General features: G+C 40.4%; 1 protein-coding gene across 1 annotated transcript; it reads right to left on the bottom strand.

The window, feature by feature from the left end:
- Positions 1-14,206: 14,206 nt before the first annotated feature.
- Positions 14,207-22,229, bottom strand: LOC131254274 (uncharacterized). Its single transcript, XM_058255267.1, has 7 exons — positions 21,932-22,229; positions 21,623-21,860; positions 21,310-21,519; positions 20,945-21,052; positions 16,495-16,606; positions 16,390-16,405; positions 14,207-14,258 (listed from the first exon to the last, which is right to left on the bottom strand). Exons 2-7 carry the CDS (start codon positions 21,704-21,706, stop codon positions 14,207-14,209), a joined length of 582 nt encoding a protein of 193 aa, XP_058111250.1. The 5' UTR covers positions 21,707-21,860; positions 21,932-22,229.
- Between the last annotated feature and the right edge of the window lie 935 nt (positions 22,230-23,164).

Genomic DNA, 23,164 nt, shown 5'->3' on the forward strand with positions numbered 1-23,164 from the left:
GTTCAAAGTGTGCTGCCGTAGTGGTTGGCAACACTATGCATGAAGGCGCATTAAATTGGACAGGAGCTGAATAATCTTTGAGAGCTTTAACTTCAGTCTCATTCGCCATTTCAACAGGATTATTTCTCAATCTTTCACGAATTGTTCTTTCAATCTCAGGATCAAACGGTGCTAGTTCTATGTTCAGAGATCTACGTCCTAGCATAAACTATGTTATCAATATAAGAAAGAAAACTAAACTAAGATGCAACCTAAGATGAATAAAACTAAATGAAAAAGTTATGAATTCCTAAAAACAAGAGAAAGCTATGTAAACGAGAATTGGAAAGAAGAACCCGAGAAAAGGAGATGATGAATGTCTGAAGATTTGAGAGCTCCTCCTTTTGAAGACAATGTTATTTAGCAGCTTCCTTCCTTAATTCCTGTAAACAAAAAGAAAACAAAAATAAATTAAATTTACTAAAATAATGCTAGAAAAAAAAAATCCCAAGCAACGGTTAATTTCTAAAAAAGGAAGTTTGTAATCTTAGAAATAAAAACTAAGTTAGTTTCTAAAAAGGGAAAAATTTCTAAAACTAGAAAATAGAAAGTTACTTGAAAGAAGAATCAGAATCTAGAATTAGAAAATAGGAAATTTCTAAAAATAAAATAAAATAGCCTAGAAATAGAAACTTTCTAAAAAATAAAAAATAAAACCTTAATTTTAAAAATAGATAAAAAAAATAAAATAAAATAAAAATAAAACCTTAATTCTAAAAATAGAAATTAGAAAAAAATAGAAAATTTGGAAAGAGATTACCAAATTAGTAGTTTATGTCAGGTCCCTACAAAACAGGAAATAGGTTAGTTTCTAAAAAAATTTAACCTAAAGGTAGTAAAAAAAACCTAAGACTATGAATTATGTATGAGATTGGCTCTAATCCCCGGCAACGGCGCCAAAAACTTGATGTTTTATTTAAACCAACACGATTTAAATGATTTTTAAACTCGCAAGTATACGAATCAGATGCAGATACGGTACGTATTACGAGATCGTTCCCACGAGGACTGGTCGTCACAATTCAAATCTATGACTCTCCTTAACTAATCCAACAGATAATGGAATGAACTACTAAGCACAATTTTAGGGGAAAAAAAAACATTAAGAACAGGGAAGAAAATTCAATCAGAAAGAGAGCACTAGGACTTTCGAATCCACCCCTAATTATCCTAACCCTTGTTTTGTCTATTGATTCACCTTGATCTAGATTGATACCACTTAAATAGAGAAAGCACAATCTGTATCCTTAATCGGGCATACAGACTGTCTAATTCCTTTAAGCAATGCCATGAATGACATATCCCATATCCTTGGTCGGGCATAAGGGATATACAATTCATTAAAGCATCCTGTTTCTTCCTCTATAGGAAACCTGTTCTTGATCAGACACAAGCACCTATAATAAGCATCCAAACAACATCCATATATATACTTTGGTCAAGTTCATAGATGAAGAAGTATAGAATTTAAACCCATAAAGCCCACTTAAAGAAAGAAACAAATTAATTGAAATTCAAAGTAAATCAACCAACACAAGAGCTAATCAAATTAGGGGCTTCATCTCAGCCCTAGCTGAGAGATTAGTGACCCATAAAATTCATAAAAAATATTAAATAAAATTCATAAGAAAACGTCAAACCAAACAATCTCTCTTTCTCTTCTTTCTTCTCTTTCTTCTTTCTGTAAAAACTGGCAGCGTCCGTGCGTTTCGCGGACGCCAAACCGACGCTGCGATGATGGTTGGGTCCATTATTGGACTTTTCACAGGAATCCACGCCATCCATTGGTTTCAGCTCGAAAAATCAGTAGGAATTGACTGGTTTTGGGGTGGATTCGGTGCAGCCCACGCGGCTTTCTGTCTTGCCGTCCAACCTGCGTTTGAACGGCTGGGCTCTGATCTATGCGTTCATTTGAATTTTTGCCACCTAGGCAATGGTAATGGCTGCCCCAGGAAGTGGATGGACGGTTTGGATTGTCCATTTGGACACTAGGTGGGCCCCACAACCGACGATCGCGGTTCGGTTCCGCGGACGCTGTAGCGGCGAGAGAGAGAGACGGGTCAGCGCTCTCGCTGACCGTCCCAGCGGTGCGGTGCGCAGCCGGTGAAAACGTGCAGTGTGCACACTCCTCATACACAGGGCCCACCATGATGTTTACGAGAAATCTACACCATCCATCCTCTTTACCATGGTAATTTAGCCGTCAATACCAAGGTTGAGGCAGTTCCAAATATTAGGTGGGCCCCAAATTGGAAATTAATAGGTTGATCTGTCCGTTGGACCACTTCCCGAGATCTTCAATGGCTGAAATTTAATATGTATGGTTAATTTACGGCCCTCATCTCATGTATGAAGTTTCGAACTGATCGGATAGCGGGAACCATGTGATCTTGCATTCTGGACCCTTTTCGGGCCCCTTTGGCTTGCTTTCCTCAGATCCCAGGCGTGTAAAATCTTCATTATTGGTTCTCTGGAGTCCATCCCGTGCTCTGGAGACTTTGGATCATGAAATCCATGCCTTTAACATCAATTTTCAATTAACGCTCCTAACTTCATCCTGTAACAAAAATACAATTAAAATACTCCATTAAGCATTATCATATACGTAAAATCTGGTAATGATTAGGGTCTAATATGCGATATTCGATACTCATGATGTACCTGTCACGTCTGGAAGGAGCCGCTTCTTTCGCTAGTACCTAAAGCCCCTTTTCACTCATGTGGCCTAGACGCCTTTGCTACATGTCAATAACTGAATCTTTCGCTGCGTTTAACCCACCCTTGCACATACTGACACTTGCCTTGTAAAGGGTGCAACACTTCTTTCCTCTAGTTGTGATCAACGAACCCTTGATGAGCTTCCGACACCCAACAAATTGGCTTTCATAGCCATCATCATCCAGCCTTCCTGTCGACATCAAGTTGAGGCGAAGGTCTGGGATATGCCTCACATCCCTGAGAATCAATGTGTAGCCCACATCAATCTTCACACAAATATCACCGACCCCTACGATCTTCGATATGCCAGAATTTCCCATCTTCATGGTCCCATAGTCACCTGACTTGTATCTTATGAAGAAATCTATGCGTGGAGTCGCATGAAACGAGGCTCCTGAGTCTATCACCCAGTCGGTGTCCTGACTCGTAGCCATGAGACATACATCGTGATCTGCTGAAAGAATAACTACAACGTCGCCATCTGAAGCGACCATAGTGGAATCTGATTCATCTTCCTTCTCCTTTCCTTTTCCTTTCTTGTCGTTCTTATTCTTACGACATTCATGCTTATAGTGGCCCTTCTTGCCACAATTCTAGTATTCAACATCTTTTTTATTACTCGACTTGCCTCTTGATTTATCTCGAGCCTTCCCACCCTTCCTGTTCTTTCCTCTCCCCCGTTCCTGTGTCACAAGGGCCTCTTGCTGAGTAGACCCCTGAGACTTCCTCCTTGTCTCCTCATTGAAGAGACAACTGGTTACCTGTTCCATGGATACCTTTCCGTCTGGCGCGGAGTTACTTAGAGACACCACCAATGTCTCCCAACTGTCAGGCAATGAACTAAGCAATAACAAAGCTTGCAATTCATCATCCAGGACTATCTTCATAGCTGAGAGTTGGTTCACTACATTGCTGACCTCATTCATGTGCTCGGCCACAGAACCACAATCCTTGAACTTGAGATTCACAAGTCGCCTTAATCCAGCCATTGTCTAATAAACCCCACCGCCTTCCGGTCTATCTTCTTCCAATCATTACCAGACATATCCTTGGATTTTTCTGATATGCCTAAAATTGAAGAATATAGGTCTTTGCAATAAAGCAAGTCCTCCATCTTAGCCTTCCATATGGTCCAGTTAGAACCATTGAGGCTGATCATCCTTGATGTGCAAATGTGTTTTCAAGATTTTCTCTAAGATTTTCACTACTAGGCTAGCTAAGATTCTCCCCTGTTGGGGGCCTTGCACAAAACCTTAGGATCTAACCCTCCAAAACAAACCAGAATTATGGAATAATAAAGCAATGAAATAAATCAAAGCATCAACCACACACCACACAAAAGATTTTTATGTGGAAAACCCTCAAAGAGGTAAAAACCACGGGACCTCGTCCAAATCAACAATCCACTATCTAGTAAAAAATTACAACCTTCTTCACTCACGCAGGAGTGGATAAATAATGAGAGAAACAAAAAAACGGAGAGATCTCACTGATTATGAGGATATGGAAGCGCTGAAATATAAGTTGTACAATAGATAACCTCCACGAGCATAGCCTCCCTTCCACAAGCTTCCTCTCTCTCTCTCTCACACCTTTGATATCTTTCTTGTGTTTTTCATCTCACTAGAAAAACCCGAAGAACCCATTTTTATAGTTTTAAGAAACTCCTTTCCGCATTCCAGTTGTGAAAGGATTTAAAATTCCGCAATCCGCAAAATCGTGGAACGAATCTGCGTAACTACGACCGGTCGAGAAGCAGAAGAAGCAATATTTCTACCCCAAATTCTCACCTAGGAATTCATAAAAAAGGTCATGGAGGGGCAATTTCAAGGCAAGCAAACATCGACACATAGAAAAGGTCATGTGCAAAGCACCCACATGGAGGAACCATCCCAATGCTTAGTTTCTCTAAGCCAACAATATCACAGCAAATGACACCATATGCAGGGTATGAAAAAAAGATACATGCAACCATACATCAAAATCCATTGGGTACAATATGATAAGAAACTGTCATTGCTTCAGCAAAATCAGAAGAGTGTTCAAACAATAAAATGCCATCTTAAAGGGAATTTTATAGCAATTCCTCCAATAAAGGAATATATTTGTTTGGTGTACCGCCAAGGTTAAATACTAATTCTTCAAGAACACACATATGATAAGTTGGAGCTTTTTATCCTTCGGATCTGGGACACCTTTCAATGATCAAAACTGTTTATGTGATGGTCTAATTTTGAATGTGGGTAGCAAAAATAAAAATAAAAACTCTTTTGTTGGAATATTCTAACCTCTGGATTATGCAAAGCCCTTATATATTCAGTGGTTAAGCAGACTGCCTATATTCAAAGGAAAAGATGCAAACATTTTGGGTCATTGAAAAGGACCTGATCTGGCTATATATGCTAAAACAACTCAGAAATAGAACAAAAGCAATGGGCCATGATGCATTGGGTGTGAAAACTGTCTTGGGTTAGTTCCGTACAAGCGGTGTATGTGGTAATCCAGACTATTAATTTGAAGGATCTCAGTGTGGGGTTGAGTAAGCTTATACACTGGAAGTTCCTAATCCTTTGATCGCAGCTACAAACAAATGGTTAAATAAAAAGAAAGCAAAAGCCAGGGAAAAGCCAAAAAGCACAAAGTTGTGGTCAGGAACTTCCACATAGAATCAGAAATAAATCATACTAACGTGAATCAATTAATTTTGAGCTTGGATGGATAATTACGTACCATTCTCATTTTGAGCTCGTATCGACTGTTATTGCTTGTCAAAATTAACTGTAGCTTTTAATCATTGCCAATAGAAACTAACTTTTAACCACCTCTAGAATAAAAGGAAGTAAACAGTAGACCACATTCATGTATGCATCCAAATCAAAGTCAGCAACTATTCTGGCCTTTTTCTCTCCTTTCTTGAGTTCCTTCAGGAGCTCTTTCATCACATGACATGAAAAATAAAATTTAGAAAATTCAGTCTTGGAATATGTTCCCAGTAGCCATTAAATAGATATGCCTGCCAAGGTATGAATGTGACAACCTTGTTAGAGACTTCTACTTCTATGGTTTAAATGCAACTTTTGTCCATTTACAGAAATCTCAACTTGACTCATTCAAATGCAGCAGGTGCATGAAGAAATAAAAATAAAATAAAGTAGGAGATTATGCACCAAAAGAATTGGGAGTTTTAACTTAACGTACCTACAGAGACCCCATTTTTGGTTGAACACATCAATTTAAGCAAAAATACAAATAATATAACATCCATCTGCTTTGGATTTTATAATGGTCTATCAAATGGAACCCATATCAATAGTATTTTGCAAAACAAACAGATAAATGAAGAAAGAGAAAAACTCTTAGTCTGGCAGAGTATGATGGATGATGTACAGGCACTTAGAAATTACTTAAGACAACATACATAACATATCATAATTCAACAAAACACCAGTTCTTCTGTTGACACATATTGATGCTTCGGTTTCCTTACTAAGCTCTCTATTTGCAGGCCACATGTTCAATGGTTAGGATTACCAAGGAGGTTTGTGGATCATGGACCACCATAAGATTAAAGGCCTAGATCACCAAACTGCTAGTGTATCCTCAGTTGAGAATCATGGGCACTAAGTTCCTCCAGGTGGAGCCCGTAGTTCGGTGATCTAGGTAGTTGATCTGATGATCCCTAAAGGTCATCCATATAGAAAGATCCCAACCATCTTTCACCTTTACCAATTGAATATTGAATGTGGATCATTGCCTTATCCATCTAATTCGAGGCCCACCAAATGAATTGCTAGATCAACAAAATGTGGGGTCCACTTGTAGGCAATCGGGGCTTGACAATACATGTTTTGCTTGCATTGAATTGAAGGAATTATTTTTAAAAAAATCAAAAAGAGAACAATTTTAGATTATTACAGATTTTTGCAATGATATGCAGAGAAAGAGATCTGTGATTTTCTGCTTTCGAATGCAAGTACGGATCGAACAAATCAGAATCTGTTTCAGATCTAGAATTCAGAAAAGCCAGGTTTAAAAACCCAAACGTACTGCAGAAAATTTAGGAACATTTGAAAATCCAATAAAAGATAAAATAGAAAATCGATTCTGAGATGAAATTACAGAGAGAGAGAGAGAGAGATTTACCGATCTCTGAGATGGACATGAGGAATTCAGAAGTGCAGACCTGAACTGAAAATCGATCTCTCCATCTTCCATGGCCTATTTTAGGATTCCTACTAAACGTCTGGGGAAATAAGAAAACAACCAACACACACAACAACAAGGACAAACCAACACACAGATCTAGTGATTAGGTCTAAATGACAGTTTTGCTGAAAAAAATCAAACTGTGTGAATTTTCATTGTAAACCCCCAATTAGGGTTTCAACATTCAACATTGATGATGGCCGATCTCAAGAGAGAGATTGAGCGCGATATGGACAAAGAAAGAGGGAGAGATCTGAGAGAGGGAGATCGAGAGTGCTTGCGCTGCGATGGTTGCTTCGGCACTCGACTGAGAGAGAGCGTTTGCTTTGTAGAGAGAGAGAGAGAGAGAGAGAGAGAGAGAGAGAGTGGGTAGCTACGGAGAGAGTGGGGTTAGGGTTTTCTTTTTCTATTTATAGGGGTCATGGCAATACCTTAGGAAGGTTTCAACGGTAGGCGTCACTGCCCACTATTGTTTTCTCTGTGTTTCTATAGTGGGGCCCATGGATGGTGCAGATTAAACCAAATGGACACATGTACGGCACAGATGGACAACAATTTAGGAATGACAGAGGTACTCACATAAACTAGATGGGGCATTCACCACATGAATTCTAACTTAGCACATGCAGTATGACATAGAGCACGCGTACAAGATTCGGACCATTCATCTGGGAGGTGGTTTTGTTAGCAGGGTCTGGCCCAGAAATCAAACTGGTCTGTTCACCAGGCAAGCCACAGCTATCTGGCAAAAACGGACGGTTGATAAAACGACAAATTTCCATGCTGAGTGGACCAGTCTGACGGTGGCCTAGTTGATGAACGACTGGATCTCTTACTTAAACGACAGTTCAACACATGTGTGAAAATTCTCAAAAAGAAAAAAAATCAAGATTCTTAATTTTTTTTTAATTCTAAATTTTTTCAAGATTATAAATTTGTTGAAAGTTATCAAAAATAAATAAATTCTCAGTTTTTTCAAAATTATCAAAAAAAAAAAAAAAAAAATAAATTTTTAATATTTTTATAAATTATTTAATTTTTTTAGAATTTTCAATTTTTTTAAATTTATCAATTTTTTAATATTTTCCAATTTCTTTTGAGATTCTCAAATTCAAAATTCTTATTTTTTTCAAAAATTTCAAAAATTTTCAAAATTCTTAATTTTTCTAAAAATTCATACTTTTTTGTAATTATCATTTTTTTATTCTTAATTTTTTTAAAAAAATTAATTCTTAATTTTTTAAAAGTTCTCAAAATTTTTAAAAATTCTTAATTCTTAGAAAATTCAAAATTCGAAACTTTTTGAAGACTCTCAATTTTATTTTTTTTCAAAATTCTCAATTTTTTCATAATTGTCTCAATTTTCTTTTTTCGAAATTTTCAATTTTTTCACAATTGTCAAAAATTTTAAAAATGATTAATTCTTTCAATATTCTCAATTTTTTTTCAATATTCTTAAATGTAGACTTTTAGCCTCGGTTCCTATGCAACGGAGGCTAAGAAGTAGACTTTTGGCTTTGGTTCCTATGCAGCCGAGGCTAAAATGTAGACTTTTAGCCTCGGTTCCTATGCAACTGAGGCTAAAAGTAGACTTTTGGCCTTGGTTTTTATGCAACCTAGGCTAAAAAGTAGACTTTTCGCCTCGGTTTCTATGCAACTGAGGCTAAAAAGTAGATTTTTAGCCTTGGTTCCTATGCAACCGAGGCTAAAATGTAGACTTTTTGCCTCGGTTCTTATGCAATTGAGGTTAAAAAGTAGACTTTTTGCCTCGATTTATATGCAACTGAGGCTAAAAAGTAGACTTTCACCTCGGTTCCTATGCAACTGAGGCTAAAAAGTAGACTTTTCACCTCGGTTCCTATGTAACTGGGGCTAAAAAGTAGACTTTTGGCCTCGATTCCTTAGCACCGAGGCGAAAAATGAACTTTTAGCCTCAATTCCTTAGCAACCGAGGCTGAAAAACACATTTAGCCTCCATTTTTTCAACTGAGGCTAAAAAAGTGGACTTTTAGCCTCAGTTTCTCACCAACCGAGGCAAAAGGGTTGACTTTTAGCCTCGGTTGCTCACCAACCGAGGCAAAAGGGCAAACTTTTAGCCTCGGTTGTTACTAACTGAGGCAAAAGGGTAGACTTTTGGCCTCAGTTGCTCACCAACCGAGGCAAAAGGGCAGACTTTTGACCTCAGTTTCTCACAAACTGAGTCAAAATGACAAACTTTTAGCCTCAGTTTCTCACCAACTGAGGCAAAAGGGCAGACTTTTAACCTTAGTTGCTCACCAACCGAGGCAAAATGATGGACTTTTAGCATCTTCTCACCAACAGAGGCAAAAGGGCAGACTTTTGGTCTCAATTTCTCAACAACTGAGGCAAAAGGGCAGACTTTTGGCCTCAGTTCTTAAAAAAAAAGAAAAAAAAGAAAAAAAGAGGCTACGTGCACTACCTCTAAGCAGTGCATGTAAAGGATGCTTTGTTCAGTATAATCTAATTCCAGGAGTAAAAGTTTTCAATCCTCAACATAGAATTCTTTAACAAAATGCCTACACGCACTTCCTCTCTGTTAAGCAGTGCATTTGAGACTGTTAAGGTCGTTGCTTATAAAGGATGCTTTGTTCATGATGGTCTAATTGTGCAGTAAAAGTTCTCAATCCTCAACGAAAAGGAGCTTCCTCGCAAAATGCAAGGCACTGAGAAATGTCAGGCATCGGAATCACATCAAGATCTTAGCATCTTGATCAAGCATTGATCTTAAGGGCAATGATTTCAAAGCACGCTATTTTTCTAGGACATGCCAAATGGAAGTTTAGAGGAGTGGCCTGTACTCACCCTACATCTGGGACCAAGACCGGCCTATTGACAGCTCTATACTCACCCTACATCTGGGCTTTTAGTTACTGAGACTCGTTTGATCCTTGGAATTAAGGTCAGGTTAAGGGGATATAAAAAAACAGTGATTGCTCGGGCCAGATGGTGGATGGCCTACATCGCTAGGGAGGGTATGGTTTCCTCGTGCAGGCACCCCACTCCCCCCCTTCTCTGCAGACGGTATTCTCGGTCCCCAGCATTTGCTGCGCGGTGTGTGTGCTGGGTCCTGGGCGAGCCAGCCGTCCAGGGTGGTCAGATGGAACAAACCCCCGACGGGCTGGGTAAAGGTGAACGTTGATGGGTCAGCGCTCGGAAAGGATTCTCCGGTGGCGGAGGCATTTGTAGAGGCGACAAAGGGAACTTTTTGTTTGCTTTTGTGTCAGGCTATGGGGTGGGGTCTAACGTGAACGCCAAGCTTCGGGCGATCTTGGATGGTATGGTGCAGTGTATTCTGAGAGGTTTTCGGAGGGTGGTTGTCGAGTCGGATTCGCTTCTTGTGGTTAACATCCTCCGCGGGGTTTCTTCCCCTGGCTGGAAATGGGGTTATTGGATCTCCAGGATTGAGCACCTAAAGAAAAGCGGGGACTTCCTTTTTGAACATATTTTCAGAGAGGGCAATGTGGCGGCTGATGCGTTGGCTCAGACCGGGAGCTCGAACCAACAATCCCGTCTTCTTACCAATTTCCAGGACCTCCCGCTTCAGGTTCGGGGTCTCTGTTTTCTCGACAAGGTGGGATTGGGTTCGGTCAAGGTAGGGTGTGAGTGACTGTTTGGTTTTCTGAGTTTTTTTTTTCTTCGGCCTCCTTGCTCTTGGTGGCCTCGCTTATGATAGGTTCGCCCCCAGAATTTTTTCTCTTGAGGGGAACCCGAATGTAATTATCCCTCAAATGAAATGAAAATGATTTTTTTTTTTTTAAATAAAATAAATTAAAAATGACCACACAGATATCAGATTGATCCAAAACTTTTGTAGCCCGAGATAAGTTTTTAATGCTCAATCGCCATTTTCTTGTGATATGTTACACCTAAGAATTTGATGTACTTCATTTTTTAAATCATGTCCTGAAATAATCTTTAAAAACGGATGGATGGGGTAGATGTAGGGTCCATATATCACGGTTGGTCCCACTGTCAGGAATCTATTGATGCCATCTATAAGTGTTCGATGGTATCGACAGATGCTGCGCAAATTTTTCACAAAGTTACGAAGTTACGAGATTGTTTCCAATTTCGTTAGGGATTCTTTCCAAGGCTATATATGGATGTAAATGGGATCGAGAGGTATTCTAAGGGTTTCTAAATTGTCCTAGGGTTTTAAAGGGTGTAGCAAGGGTGACATTCGAGGTTGTTCGAATCGGGTAATATCTTTCTCTTTGTAATTTCTGCTTTCATAGTGATCATCCACTACAAAAAAATGATCAAAGGCTACCATACAACTAACAGTCCTCATAACCAATAATGATACAATCTGTTCTGCCTTATTGAGTGGCTCTGCCTCTGCATACTACCCTCAAATTAGCAGCATCAATGCCGCAATTATATTAAGGACCTAACAATTCAAACTCTCAGCACTTGTTGTCTGACCAAAACAAACCTGCGAAACAACGATTCTTTGCTCCATCCAATCATTCAATGCCTTATTGAATCATCTTTCTTTGCATTCAAACATTTGGACCAACTGCACAGAAACCTCCAAATTCACATGGGCCCATTGGATAGGTTTGATTTTTGCAGCATCTTTCTTAGCTGCATCGGATGGCATAAAGAAACCTACGTCAGCCCCATACACAACTTGTTGTAGGAAAACTTCATGACAAAATCAATTGCGTGTGAAACGTTCCCTCTATTTAATAAGCTTTGTTTACTCTTTTCCTACGTTTAACTGATGCATTTTAGGTTTGTTGTGACATGGACTTACATTAATAATACAAGTTGTACGCTTCAGGAGTTAATAAGGTAAGCCACTAATCACGGTGTGTGCCACATGAAATCTTAAAATACAGAAAACGAAAAAAAAAAAAAAAAAAAATCTGAAAATAATTCATGCTGATTGGTGGCTTATCCTATTACGGAATAGCATGTTGCACTGTATCATTTTCCAATTTTCTATTAGGCAGTATATGGGCTCGAGCAATAACTTCAATGTTGAAATTCACTGATTTCCCTAATTTGACAATACTCACTTGAAAAAAAAAAAAAGAAAAAAGAGTCGGATCATTTTTTTTTCCTTTTTTTCTTTTTTGGGTCTTAAGCTGTGATTGGTTGCTCCAAGTAGCATGATTTTCATGATATTTGCATCAAAATAGATTGATTACTCATGAAATATCATAAAATTGCATGATCTCTCAACCTTAAATAACATAAATGGTACCTTTTATATATTTACAAATGTAAAATATTTGAATTGTAGAGTATGGTATGGGTAGCAATGTTTCTACGGCGGGTGACGTGTACAGTTTTGGAATTCTTTTATTGGAGATGTTCACGGGAAAAAGGCCCACAGAAGACATGTTTAAGGACGGTTTAAGCCTTCATGAATTTGTCAAGATGGCTTTGTCGGATCAAGTGCTGGATATAGCTGACCCACGACTCTTAGAGGAACAAAAAGAAGAACAAGAGCAAGATTAACAAATAGAGGAAGAAATAGCATTCGATTGTATCAGAAGTTGCGAAGTCAAAAGAGGTAGCATCTTGGGGTGCTTGGTTTCTTTGTTTGGTTGGAGTTTTTTTTTTTTTTCAAAAAGCTATTCCATTGATTGGAGAAGGATGTACATATAGCAAATTTTCGGGCAGGCCCATAAACAAAAAGGGAATAGGCCCACCTATCATAAGTGAATGGAGAAGAAAAGGGACATAAAGATAACGATTAGTCTTCCCTTAAATTGCCCAGGCCAACTCTATCAAGGAAGAGGAGACCAGAGATGGGAGAGGGAAGGTCGGCTGTAGAGTTGAAGAGACACTATTCGGTTGGCCAGCGCTGCCCCTACGGGCAAGCGCATCAGCAACACTGTTTGCCTCCCTAGGCGTATGGGAAAGAACAATCTCTATGATTTGCATGAGCAATCTGATTTTTGTCCACCAGTACCATAAGGCCCACGGAGGAGATGAAGCATGGAGCAGGGATGTAACCGAAGAATCACTCACCACCTCCACCTTAGTGAAGTCGGGCTGCGCACATATGTTGAGCCCATCCAGAATCGCTCTGATCTCAGCCCTCGTATTGGAGCCGAAGGAAGGCGAAGATGAGGTTACCAGCGGAGTCTCTCCCCACCCCTCCAGCACCCGAGGGTCCCGGATTTCCTCTCTAAGACCCATCCACATTCACCTTGATCCACCCCAGTGGAGGACTAGACCATCTGATAATACCAGAGTGGGCGGGATAACGAGGGATCTCCAAAACACGATGAGGAAGGTATTCCCTGAATCTTCTTTTCGTGCATATCTTCCGAGAAGGTAATGCCGTGGCGGATGCCTTATCCAGGCTGGCAAGTGAGGGATGCCCAGACAGAACCTTCATGAATTCTTCAGACCTTCCTAAGCACATCAGAGGTGCTCTTGTTATAGATAAATCTAGCCTTGGTTCCCTGAGAAGGCCTTAGTTCGGATTGTACATGGTTGTATCTATTAGTTAGAGGCTAGCTAGGATTTCCTTTTGCTCTTTTTCTATTTCATGTGGGGATACGATAGGAGTGGTCCGCAGCTTTTTGTTTGGACCCTCTCGAAACCTTGTAAAGGTCTCAGTTCACCAAAAATTTGACCCTGCCAATCACGTCCTTAGCTAGACATATCGGGGAGTCATGAAAGCGTGCCACATTTCTGGCCAGCCAGATCTCTCAAAAAATGAAGCATGGAGTGAGCCCCTTGAGGATTTGGATACGGTCCGAGAATGCAGCGGATGACCACCATCTACTCGCTCTACCAGCAGCAGTGACGGGCATCTTGGAGTGAATGTTGAAAATCATCTTGAAAAAATCTCAAACCTTCCTGGCAAAGAACCCGAACGATAAGAGGTGGTGAATAGATTCGACGTTAGGAAATGAGGGCAGGGAACAACAGCTACATTTAGAGGCCAGTGCAATACCTTTGTCTTGAGTGTTGACATCCACCGGGATGGCTCTGTGCAGGATTTTCCATGTGAAAAGAGCGATTTTCAGAGGGAGTTTTGGGTGCCATACCCACTTAGCCCAGCTTTTCTTCACCTTAGCAGGATTAGAAATGCGCCAAGCTGAGCTAACCGAGAACTCCCCTAACGGGGAGTCCAGCCATATTTGCTTGTCATCGGAGGAGGAAGTACAGATCCCCTTGTCAACGACATGGTCCAGCACTACTTGGGGGAGAAAGTGAAGAATATTTGAGGGAGCGCGCCAACCTGAGGGCCCAATTAGATCAGACACTTAAGGGGCCCAAGACCGAACCAGTCCTCTTCCCAAAAGCTGCATGAAAGATGCAGATGAAAGATGTAGTCAATAAAATGCATGTGGTAAGGGACATGCATGTTTCCTGCATTTTGAGGCCAACGCAATTCCTTTATCTTGTTGTGTGTGTGTGTGTGTGTTTAATAAATGATATCTTATACAATGTTGCATGTTAACTTTAACATACAACAAATTTTATTTTATTTTTTTCTGCTGGCTTATCTCGTGTATGATATCTGAGCAATTCCCATGTTGTTTTTCTTTTTTCCTTATATAAGAAAACGAGAGTCATATGAATGATACTTTGGATTTATTTATATAGAAAAGCGAGAGCCATATGATACTCTAGGTTCATTTACATAGAAAAACAAGAGTTAGATGATCCTTTACATTTTTATCTTTTTTTTTTTTTCAAAACAAGGCCGAATATATTCGTACCGGGAATGAGCTATACAACGCACCCACTCTTCAAGCCTGATAGGGAAAAAAGGACCTGAACACCAAGCCTATCGTATTACTTATAAAAAGACCCCACCTATAGGCCACGCCCACGGGAGTTGGCTTGCCTAACATCTCCCAACCCAACCCTATCCAGGAACAAAAGACCCCTGACCTCGAGGGGGAGGTTACTCGACAAGGAAGAGAAAAAGTAACCTTGGGATTCCAAACCTCTACGGGCCATCCTATCCGCCGGCCTATTCCCTTCCCTGAGAATATGGGAGATGGACACGTTGGCCCTCAAACGTAGCCTCTGGATCCTTTGCAACCAGTACTTCCACTGCCACCTTAGCTTGGACGAGCCGTTTAACATCGACACCACCAACTTAGAGTCAGACTCAATCTCTATTCGGTTGAACCCCAGCTCAACGAAGAGGCACAAACCATGGAAAACCGCCCAAAGCTGGGCTATAGAGTTCGACCCCACCCCTAAGCCCAAGGAGAAAGTAAAATGAAGGGAACCGTTGTCCCCTCGACAAATACCACCACCCCTGGACATACCTAGGTTCCTCAGAGTAGAACTGTCCACGTTGAGCTTAATCCAACCCGACCGCGGTCTTCTCCACTTCACCACCTCCAAAGACGGGCGAGATGGACTGCAATGGGGAATGCCCAAATCTGCGAGCAACCTGCGATCTGACAAGGAGGGCGAAAGGGGGGAGCCGAAACCGTTATGCACTGTGGCAAGCCACCACTTCACATGGGAAATAACTATCGACGGATGCGGCGAGAGACCTCAAATTTGGCCTCGTTCCTGGCACGCCAGATTTCCCAGAGAATGAAACATGGGGTCAGCCCCACAAGGCTGCATATCTTGTTGTTGTGTGTGTGTGTGTGTTTAATAAATGGTATCTTATACAATGTTGCATGTTAACTTAACATACAACAAATTTTATTTTATTCTTTTCTGTTGGCTTATCTCGTGTATAATATTCGAGCAATTCCCATGGTGTTGTATATCATAAAGATCACATGGGATGAAAACCAAGACGGTTTTTTTTTTTTTAATGGAAAGATTGCATACACTTAGAAAAACCAGGACGTCCATTGGAAATCAATGTATACAGCCTATGGTCTGACTCAAAATTATTTCTATGGCACATGGGTCCGTTGGATGGCCCACCTTTTCCATTGAGCATAAGTTCTAACAAAGTGACACATAGCCCAAAGTAAAATAAAATAAAATAAAATAAGTCTAAAGCGTAACCGTTGTATGCTAACTGAGGTGATCTCCTGTTTTTTTTTTTTTTTGGTCTTTTTAATTGGCGTTAGGTGGGGAGGTGAGACTGTACATTCCTAAGCAAGTGTAGATCAGATAGTACAGAAATCTCCCTTGGCATGCAAAAAATATTTCCACTATGAATGTAAAAGGAAATACATTAAGAAAACAGCGGAAAATAGTAGCCAATGCATGTTGTCAAAAGACGATAAACATACACTGCTTGTCTTAGAATGAGAAATTGTTGCTTCTGTTTGATCAAAATCAAGAAGTATGCACCATGCAATGAGGCAAATGCATATGACTGATCCATCCAAATGTACTAAACTAACTCAATGTAGTCTACAATTTACTCTGGGATGCGAAAGTAGATCAGAGTCACTGCATCATAAAGGATGAACGGAAAATGTCGATAATGGCGAAACCCATTACCTGATCTCGTCCTCACCTGCAGTTTCTCAAAACCTTTAGCAGATCTGAATGATTGATTGGATGGAAATTATCGCGGGGAACTGAAAAGTGCTCGGCTGATGATACCAGTGGCTTCCATGCAGCGTTCCACGCATCTTGAGATGCAACTACTCTCACTCCCACTCAAGCTTGTCCCTGGCTTTGTGATGCACTTTGCAAAGCATTTCTCCCTTACCGTCTGCAGAATGAACAAGAAAAGTAAAAGATAGTGAAGCAAATTACTGTTGAGTAATGCATGGTTGACGAGGACCCACCACCGCCCGACGGATATGATGAAGAGAAGGGGTCCATTTTCTTTTACTTGGACGAAGGAGGTCAGAAGATCGGTTTTCACCCTTCCTAAGGATGGCGCTCCCCGCCCAGATGGTATCTCTGGTGCATTTTTTGCTGGTTGTTGGAACATAGGAGGGAATGATATTCATAGTGTGCATTGTGGAGTTCTTCCAAGGGGCAGATTATTACAGAACTTAGGAACTTCCTTCATAGCCCTCATCCCCAAGAAGGTGCAATTAGTCTCTGCAACTACTTATACAAAATATTCACCAAGATTATTGTCAACAGGCTTGGCCCTCTTCTCCCGAAGTTGATTTCTCTGGAGCAAGGGGCCTTTATTAGGGGCCGTTCAATTATCGAAAACATCGTCCTCAGTCAAGAAATATTCGGAGATATAGATAGAAAGGTTCGTGGGGGTGAACCTAGTTTTGAAGCTTGACATGGAGAAGCCCTATAATAGAGTTGAATGGTGTTTCCTGAAGCAAGTTCTAGTTAATTTTGGGTTTAGTGCCAGCCGGGTGAAGATGGTGGAATCTTGTTAGAACAACAACTGGTTCTCGGTCCTAATTAATAGAGAGAGTTGAGGTTTCTTTAAATCCTCAAGGGGTTTGAGGCACGACAATCCCCTTTCTCCCAGTTTCTTCATTCTCACAGCCGAAGTTTTTAGCAGGGGGTTCTCTAAGCTAGTAGCTAACGGGTTGTGTAAACCATTTAAACTTAAATAGGGATGTATTCAGGTTTCTCATTTGCTTTACCCAGATGACACAATTCTTTTCCTCAATAGCTCCCATAAATCACTAGAGGTGATGTGTGATTTCATCACTGATTATCAGCCCATATCGAGGCAGAAAGTGAACATTAGGAAGAGCTCATTCCATTATTTTGACAAGCTGCCTATTGATAGGATCAGGGACATCGAAAGAACTCTAGGTGTCGTAAAATCTACTGGTGGCTTCTTGTATCTGGGGGTCCCTATTGTGAAGGGGAGAGTTAAGAGAAGTGTATTTAGCCCTTTGATTGATAAAATGGCAACCAAGGTCCAAGGTTGGAATGCTAGAATCCTGTCCTAGGCTGGGAGGTTGGCCCTGATATTGTCGGTCCTCAGCGGCATATTGATCCACACCATAGCTGCTACGATGATCCCAGCAAAAGTGATTAAAACGATGGAAACTCATTTGCAAACTTCTTTTGGGGTTGGCATGATGGCAAGAAGAAGCTGCATTGGAAAAATTGGAGCTCTATTTCCATGCCAAAGGATGAGGGTGGGTTAGGTATCGAGAAGTTGAAAAAGGTAATGAAAGCTCTTCACTTGAAGATGGCATGGGGGGCTAGATTTGGGAAGGATATTGGCAGCCTGTGGGCAAATTTCATGCATTCAAAGTACACGAATTCTGGAGTTTCTATCGGCAGCAGAAGACTCATCATTTCAACCTCTCCAATTTGAAAATCCTAGTGAGTCTTTTCCCAATTTTGGACAAGAATGTCCAATGGGAAGTAGGCTATGGGCTCTGCAATATGTGGCAGTGTAACTGGACCAGTCTTGGTCCTCTAGACGTGATCTCCTCTGTTAATATCCCACCTGATCTCAGATGCCTTCGAGTTGCTGATTTCCTTGATGAAGACGGCCTAAAATCGACGGCTCCTGCAGTTCTTCAAGAATGGATCCAAGCCCATATTTAGCAGGGTGGATTCTGCATATCCAAAGCTGAAGACCAAAGTTTTTGGCCATTTTGCTTGGGATGTTGGCAGAGAAAGCGGGCTGAAGAAGTCCTTGGCCAAGTTGGTGTGGCACCCCAAGATTCCTCCAAAGATATCCACGTTTATGTGGAGGTTACTGTAGGGGACTATGCCATGTCAATGTCGGTATCCAAAGGAAAGGGTTCACATTGCATCGAAATGTGTATGTTGTGGGGACAATCTGGGTGTCGGACCTCAACCAAGAATTACAGTCTCACTTCTTCATGGATGGGAGCCTAGCTGAGAGAGTCTGGAACCAGTTCGCTGATATTTTGGGATTTCCCTGTTCCGCCATCTCACGGTTCACGACCAACTTAACTGGTGGTGGCTGAGTCCTATTTGTCGTAGCAATACTTCTATTCTCATCCGTTTAGCTCTTACTTTCATTTTTTGGGAAATTTGGAGGGACAGGAATGAGGCAAGATTTAATGAGCGAGTTATCACAGTTCCATGAGTTTTTAGTAGAGCTAAATGGTGGATGATGTCTTTGTTCCTTCGCAATCAGAATAGTCCCCTTCATTTGTCGGCCGTCCCTTCAAATCCTTCGTCCTTTCTTCAAGCTCGTATGCTTCGCCCCGCTTCGGAATTTGATATTGTTAGATGGATAACGCCCAAAGAAGGCTGGTTTAAGCTAAATATTGATGGGTCTGTGCTTTTGAACCTAGGTCCAGCCAGTGGTGGGGGCATATGTTGGGATAGCTATGGCCATTTGATTTCACTTTTGTCAACAGTTATGGGAATGCTTCTAATAGTAGGGCTGAGCTGTGGGCCGTATACGAATAGATGGTATTTTGCGTCACTCTCGAGTTAAATAGAGTGCTCATTGAATCTGATTCTAAGTGGGTGGTGGAGTGCATCATTGGAAATTCCTCAAGTGCTTGGAAATGGAAATACTGACTATTCGGAATTAGGAGGCTAAGTTATAGGGGTACATTTCGGATCTCCCATGTCTCTAGAGAGGCCAATGGCCCGACGGGGGCTAGATAAAGAGGAAAGCAAGGTACAATCTGTTAAAAACTTCCGGGAGGTTTCCTCCCTCCCACGGCTAGTCAAGGGCCGCTTTCTTTTGGATAAAGTGGGTTTGAGCTCCGTTAGAGAGATCAAGAGACACTCAAATGTATAGCATATGATAGGCAGGGTTGTTTGGTGAAGCTTTGGGCCCTACCCTAATCCTGGCAGTCGTCAACACACAATCAATGACAAGTGATAACTAAGCTGGGAGGCCAGCATTCTAGTTGAAAGCTGCAGCAAGCTTCTAGCAGGTTTTGATAATTAGGGAAAGGTTTTGACAATTGGAGCGTATACCACTCCTGGGAAGGAAATGTGGTAGCTGACCGCCTCACTACTGTCCATCACCCCATCCAACATATGCTTCATAGCTTCTATTTGTTCAGATCGCTTGGGGGCCTTGCACAAAACCTTAGGATCAGGCCTCCCAAAACAAACCAGAATTATGAAATAATAATGTAATGAATTAAATCAAAACATAAACTACACCATACTAGGGATTTTTACGTGGAGAACCTTCAAAGAGGTAAAAACCACGGGACCTCGTAAAAAATAAGTCAAATATTTTTACCTACGAAAATTTTCGTAGGTCAAAATATTTCATAACACTTTTATCAACGAAAATTTTCGTAGGTAAAAATATTTACAAAACTTTTACCTACGAAAATTTTCGTATGTAAAAGTCCCTTTTTTTCAATATCCAACACAAAATTCCTAATATATACCTGTTACAATAAATTTCATCATATTCTTCTTGATATACACCCATTAATATATTTCTACATTCACATCCATCTAAACCCAAACTAATAAATCCATCCAAACATAAACTACATTCATCCGAACACAAACAATCTTATCCACATCACATTCATTCACGCATAAATACATATAAGCTTAATATAATAAATAAAATTATAAAAAATCACAAAGATGAAGGCGGAGGTGGTGGGACATCGGTGGGTAAGCATGCAACGAGAGCATGAAACATCTCCATGATCCGTCGCTCATGCTCCACCCGCATCTCCTTCATCCTCCTCTCCTGCTCCTCCCTCTACCTCGCCAGCTCCTCCATCATCTTCCTCTCCTACTCCTCCCTTTGCCTGTCCAGCTCTTTTATCATCTTCCTCTTCTGCTCCTCCTTCTGCATGTCTAGCTCCTCTCTGATGTCATGGACGACAACCCGTAGCTGCTGAACCTCTCTCTCTCTGCGATATCAGCTCAGCGTATGCACTATTGCCAACGACGATGGATCGGCTGGAGTCAACTCTAGTGGGTGCCATTAGCTTGGCACCATGGCCAAATACACGCACATTTTCAAAACAGGTGCCAAGCACCTGACTCAAGATCTCTGGCTCACTCCGCTGAGTACCATCGGGAGTGGGCTGATTGTATAAGGTATCCATCGCTGCATGTAATGAAAATATATGAATTTTCTCTAAAAAATGACATTATTATAATTCAATATAATTAAATTCTATAATGTAAGAATTTTTACCGAAATCTCGCTGGCTCTAGGATGTACCCAAGATCCCGTCGCCTGCCGACAGTGAGTCCCTCTGTAGAGGTCTACTGGTCCGGGCTCCTGGCCAGTGACGGAATCTCGCTGCGCAATCGAAAGGACAATAGAGTTAATATAAATGCATGGAAAGAATATATCAACTTAATAATTACCAATAATTTCTTACCATGTTGTGACGAAGTTGTACAAATGATTTTGAACCAGCTACGTGGTTCACTTCTAACTTTCTCCTGTTGTCAGAATTTATTTTGCTCCTCTTTTGAATACATTATTCATAATACATTGTTATTAATTATGAATTTAATTGTTACCTTAAGATATCATAAATATGTAAATATTACCTGAAAAGAATCAGACGAAAATCTATCGCAAAGTATCTGCCAGTCGTCATGCGTCACGTGCGGTGGTGTGGACTGTACGACCTCCTCGTGGTTCACGCACTGCTTGTACCGCTTGTGTAAGTTATCGTGATACTCCTTGAACTGCTCCTTGACCATGTCGTCGACGACATGGGAGATGTGCAGAACACTCAAATCCAAGTCAAATTTATTCTGCATTTTCGTAAATAATAGATTAAGGCAATAACCTTATTAACAAAATAAATTAACCATCAATGAACTTTTATAAAATAAATTTTAATTTACTAAAATTTACCTGAAGGCGCTGACGGATGAGCTGCTGCACATCATCTGTCATGTCCACCCAATGGGGGGTGGTGGGGGGATCAGAGATCGGCATAAGACACCGACCTCCGACGTAAATAGCTTGGCATTGTTCCCAACAGGTCTAATGCAGTCCTGTGGGAACTCTACCGTCACCCTACCCTCACGCGTAAGTCGCTCTAAAAGCAACCCGCGTGTGGGTCCACATCCTCGTCGGCTGGTCGACGATGCTGTTGCAAAAGAAATATGTAAGTCTAAACATAAACAGAAATCATTAAAAGAAATATATGTCTAGACTTACATGCAGTGTCCGGTGTATGCGCAACTAAGCGATCAGACACCTGCGATGCAACATGTGATGGCGATGCTTGCTCCGTCACATCACAGGTAGAAGGGGTAGATCCAGTGCCCGAACAACGTACTCTCCCACCTAGTGCAATCACTGAATATGTGCGAGTTACGAACTTATAAATTTAAACAATGTCAATACAAATGGAATATACTAAAACATTATACAAGTAGTGTTGACGATACAATGCATTTGTACTTATGCTTAGAGAGATGATTAAAATATGATCAGACCATTACACTATAATGCAAGAAGAATATAATAAAACTGTAAATATTCTAAAAAAATTTAGAAATTTCATTAGAAACTATAGCACTTACATATAGGTTTTGGGATTTGAGAATAGGTTTAGGTTAATGTTGTAGGTTATAGGTTTAGGTTATAAGTTTATGTTAATATTGTAGGTTATAGGTTTAGGTTTATAGGTTTAGGTTTAGGTTTAGGAATTTGAGAATACAGTTTAGGTTATAGGTTATAGGTTAAGGCTTAGGTTATAGGTTTAGGTTATAGGTTTAGGTTTAGGTTTAGGTTATAGGTTTTAGGATTTGAGAATAGGTTTAGTTTAAGGTTATAAGTTTAGGTTTAGGAAATCGGGTTCGGGTTCTAGATCGAGTTTAGGTTTGGGTTTTCAAGTTTAGGTTTAGGTTTAGGCTACGGAGTTAAGGTTAAGGTTTAGGTATAGGTTATAGGTTTTGGGATTTGAGACTACGTTTAGGTTATAAGTATAGGTTTAGGTTAATGTTGTATGTTATAGTAGGGAATTGAGAATACATTTATGTTTTAGGTTTAGGTTTAGGTTATAAGTGTAGGTTATAGGTTTAGGTTTAGGTTAGGTTATAGGTAATGGTTTAGGGAATTGAGTTTAGGTTATAGGTTATAAGTGTAGGTTATAGGTTTAGGTTTAGGTTAGGTTATAGGTTAAGGTTATAGGTCATAAGTGTAGGTTATAGGTTTTGGAAGTTGAGAATGGGTGTGGGTTATAGGTATAGGTTCAAGTTAAGTTTAGGTTATAGGTTAAGGTTTAGGTTTATGCTATAGGTTCAGGTTTTGGGATTTGAGAATAGGTTTAGGTTATAAGTATAAGTTTAGGTTGGGTTATAGGTTAAGGTTTAGGGAACTGAGTTTGGGTTTAGGTTAAAGGTTTAGGTTATAGGTTTAGGTATAGGCTTAGGTTATAGGTTATAT

Source organism: Magnolia sinica, chromosome 8 (assembly GCF_029962835.1).
Source record: "Magnolia sinica isolate HGM2019 chromosome 8, MsV1, whole genome shotgun sequence".
Lineage (NCBI taxonomy): Eukaryota > Viridiplantae > Streptophyta > Magnoliopsida > Magnoliales > Magnoliaceae > Magnolia > Magnolia sinica.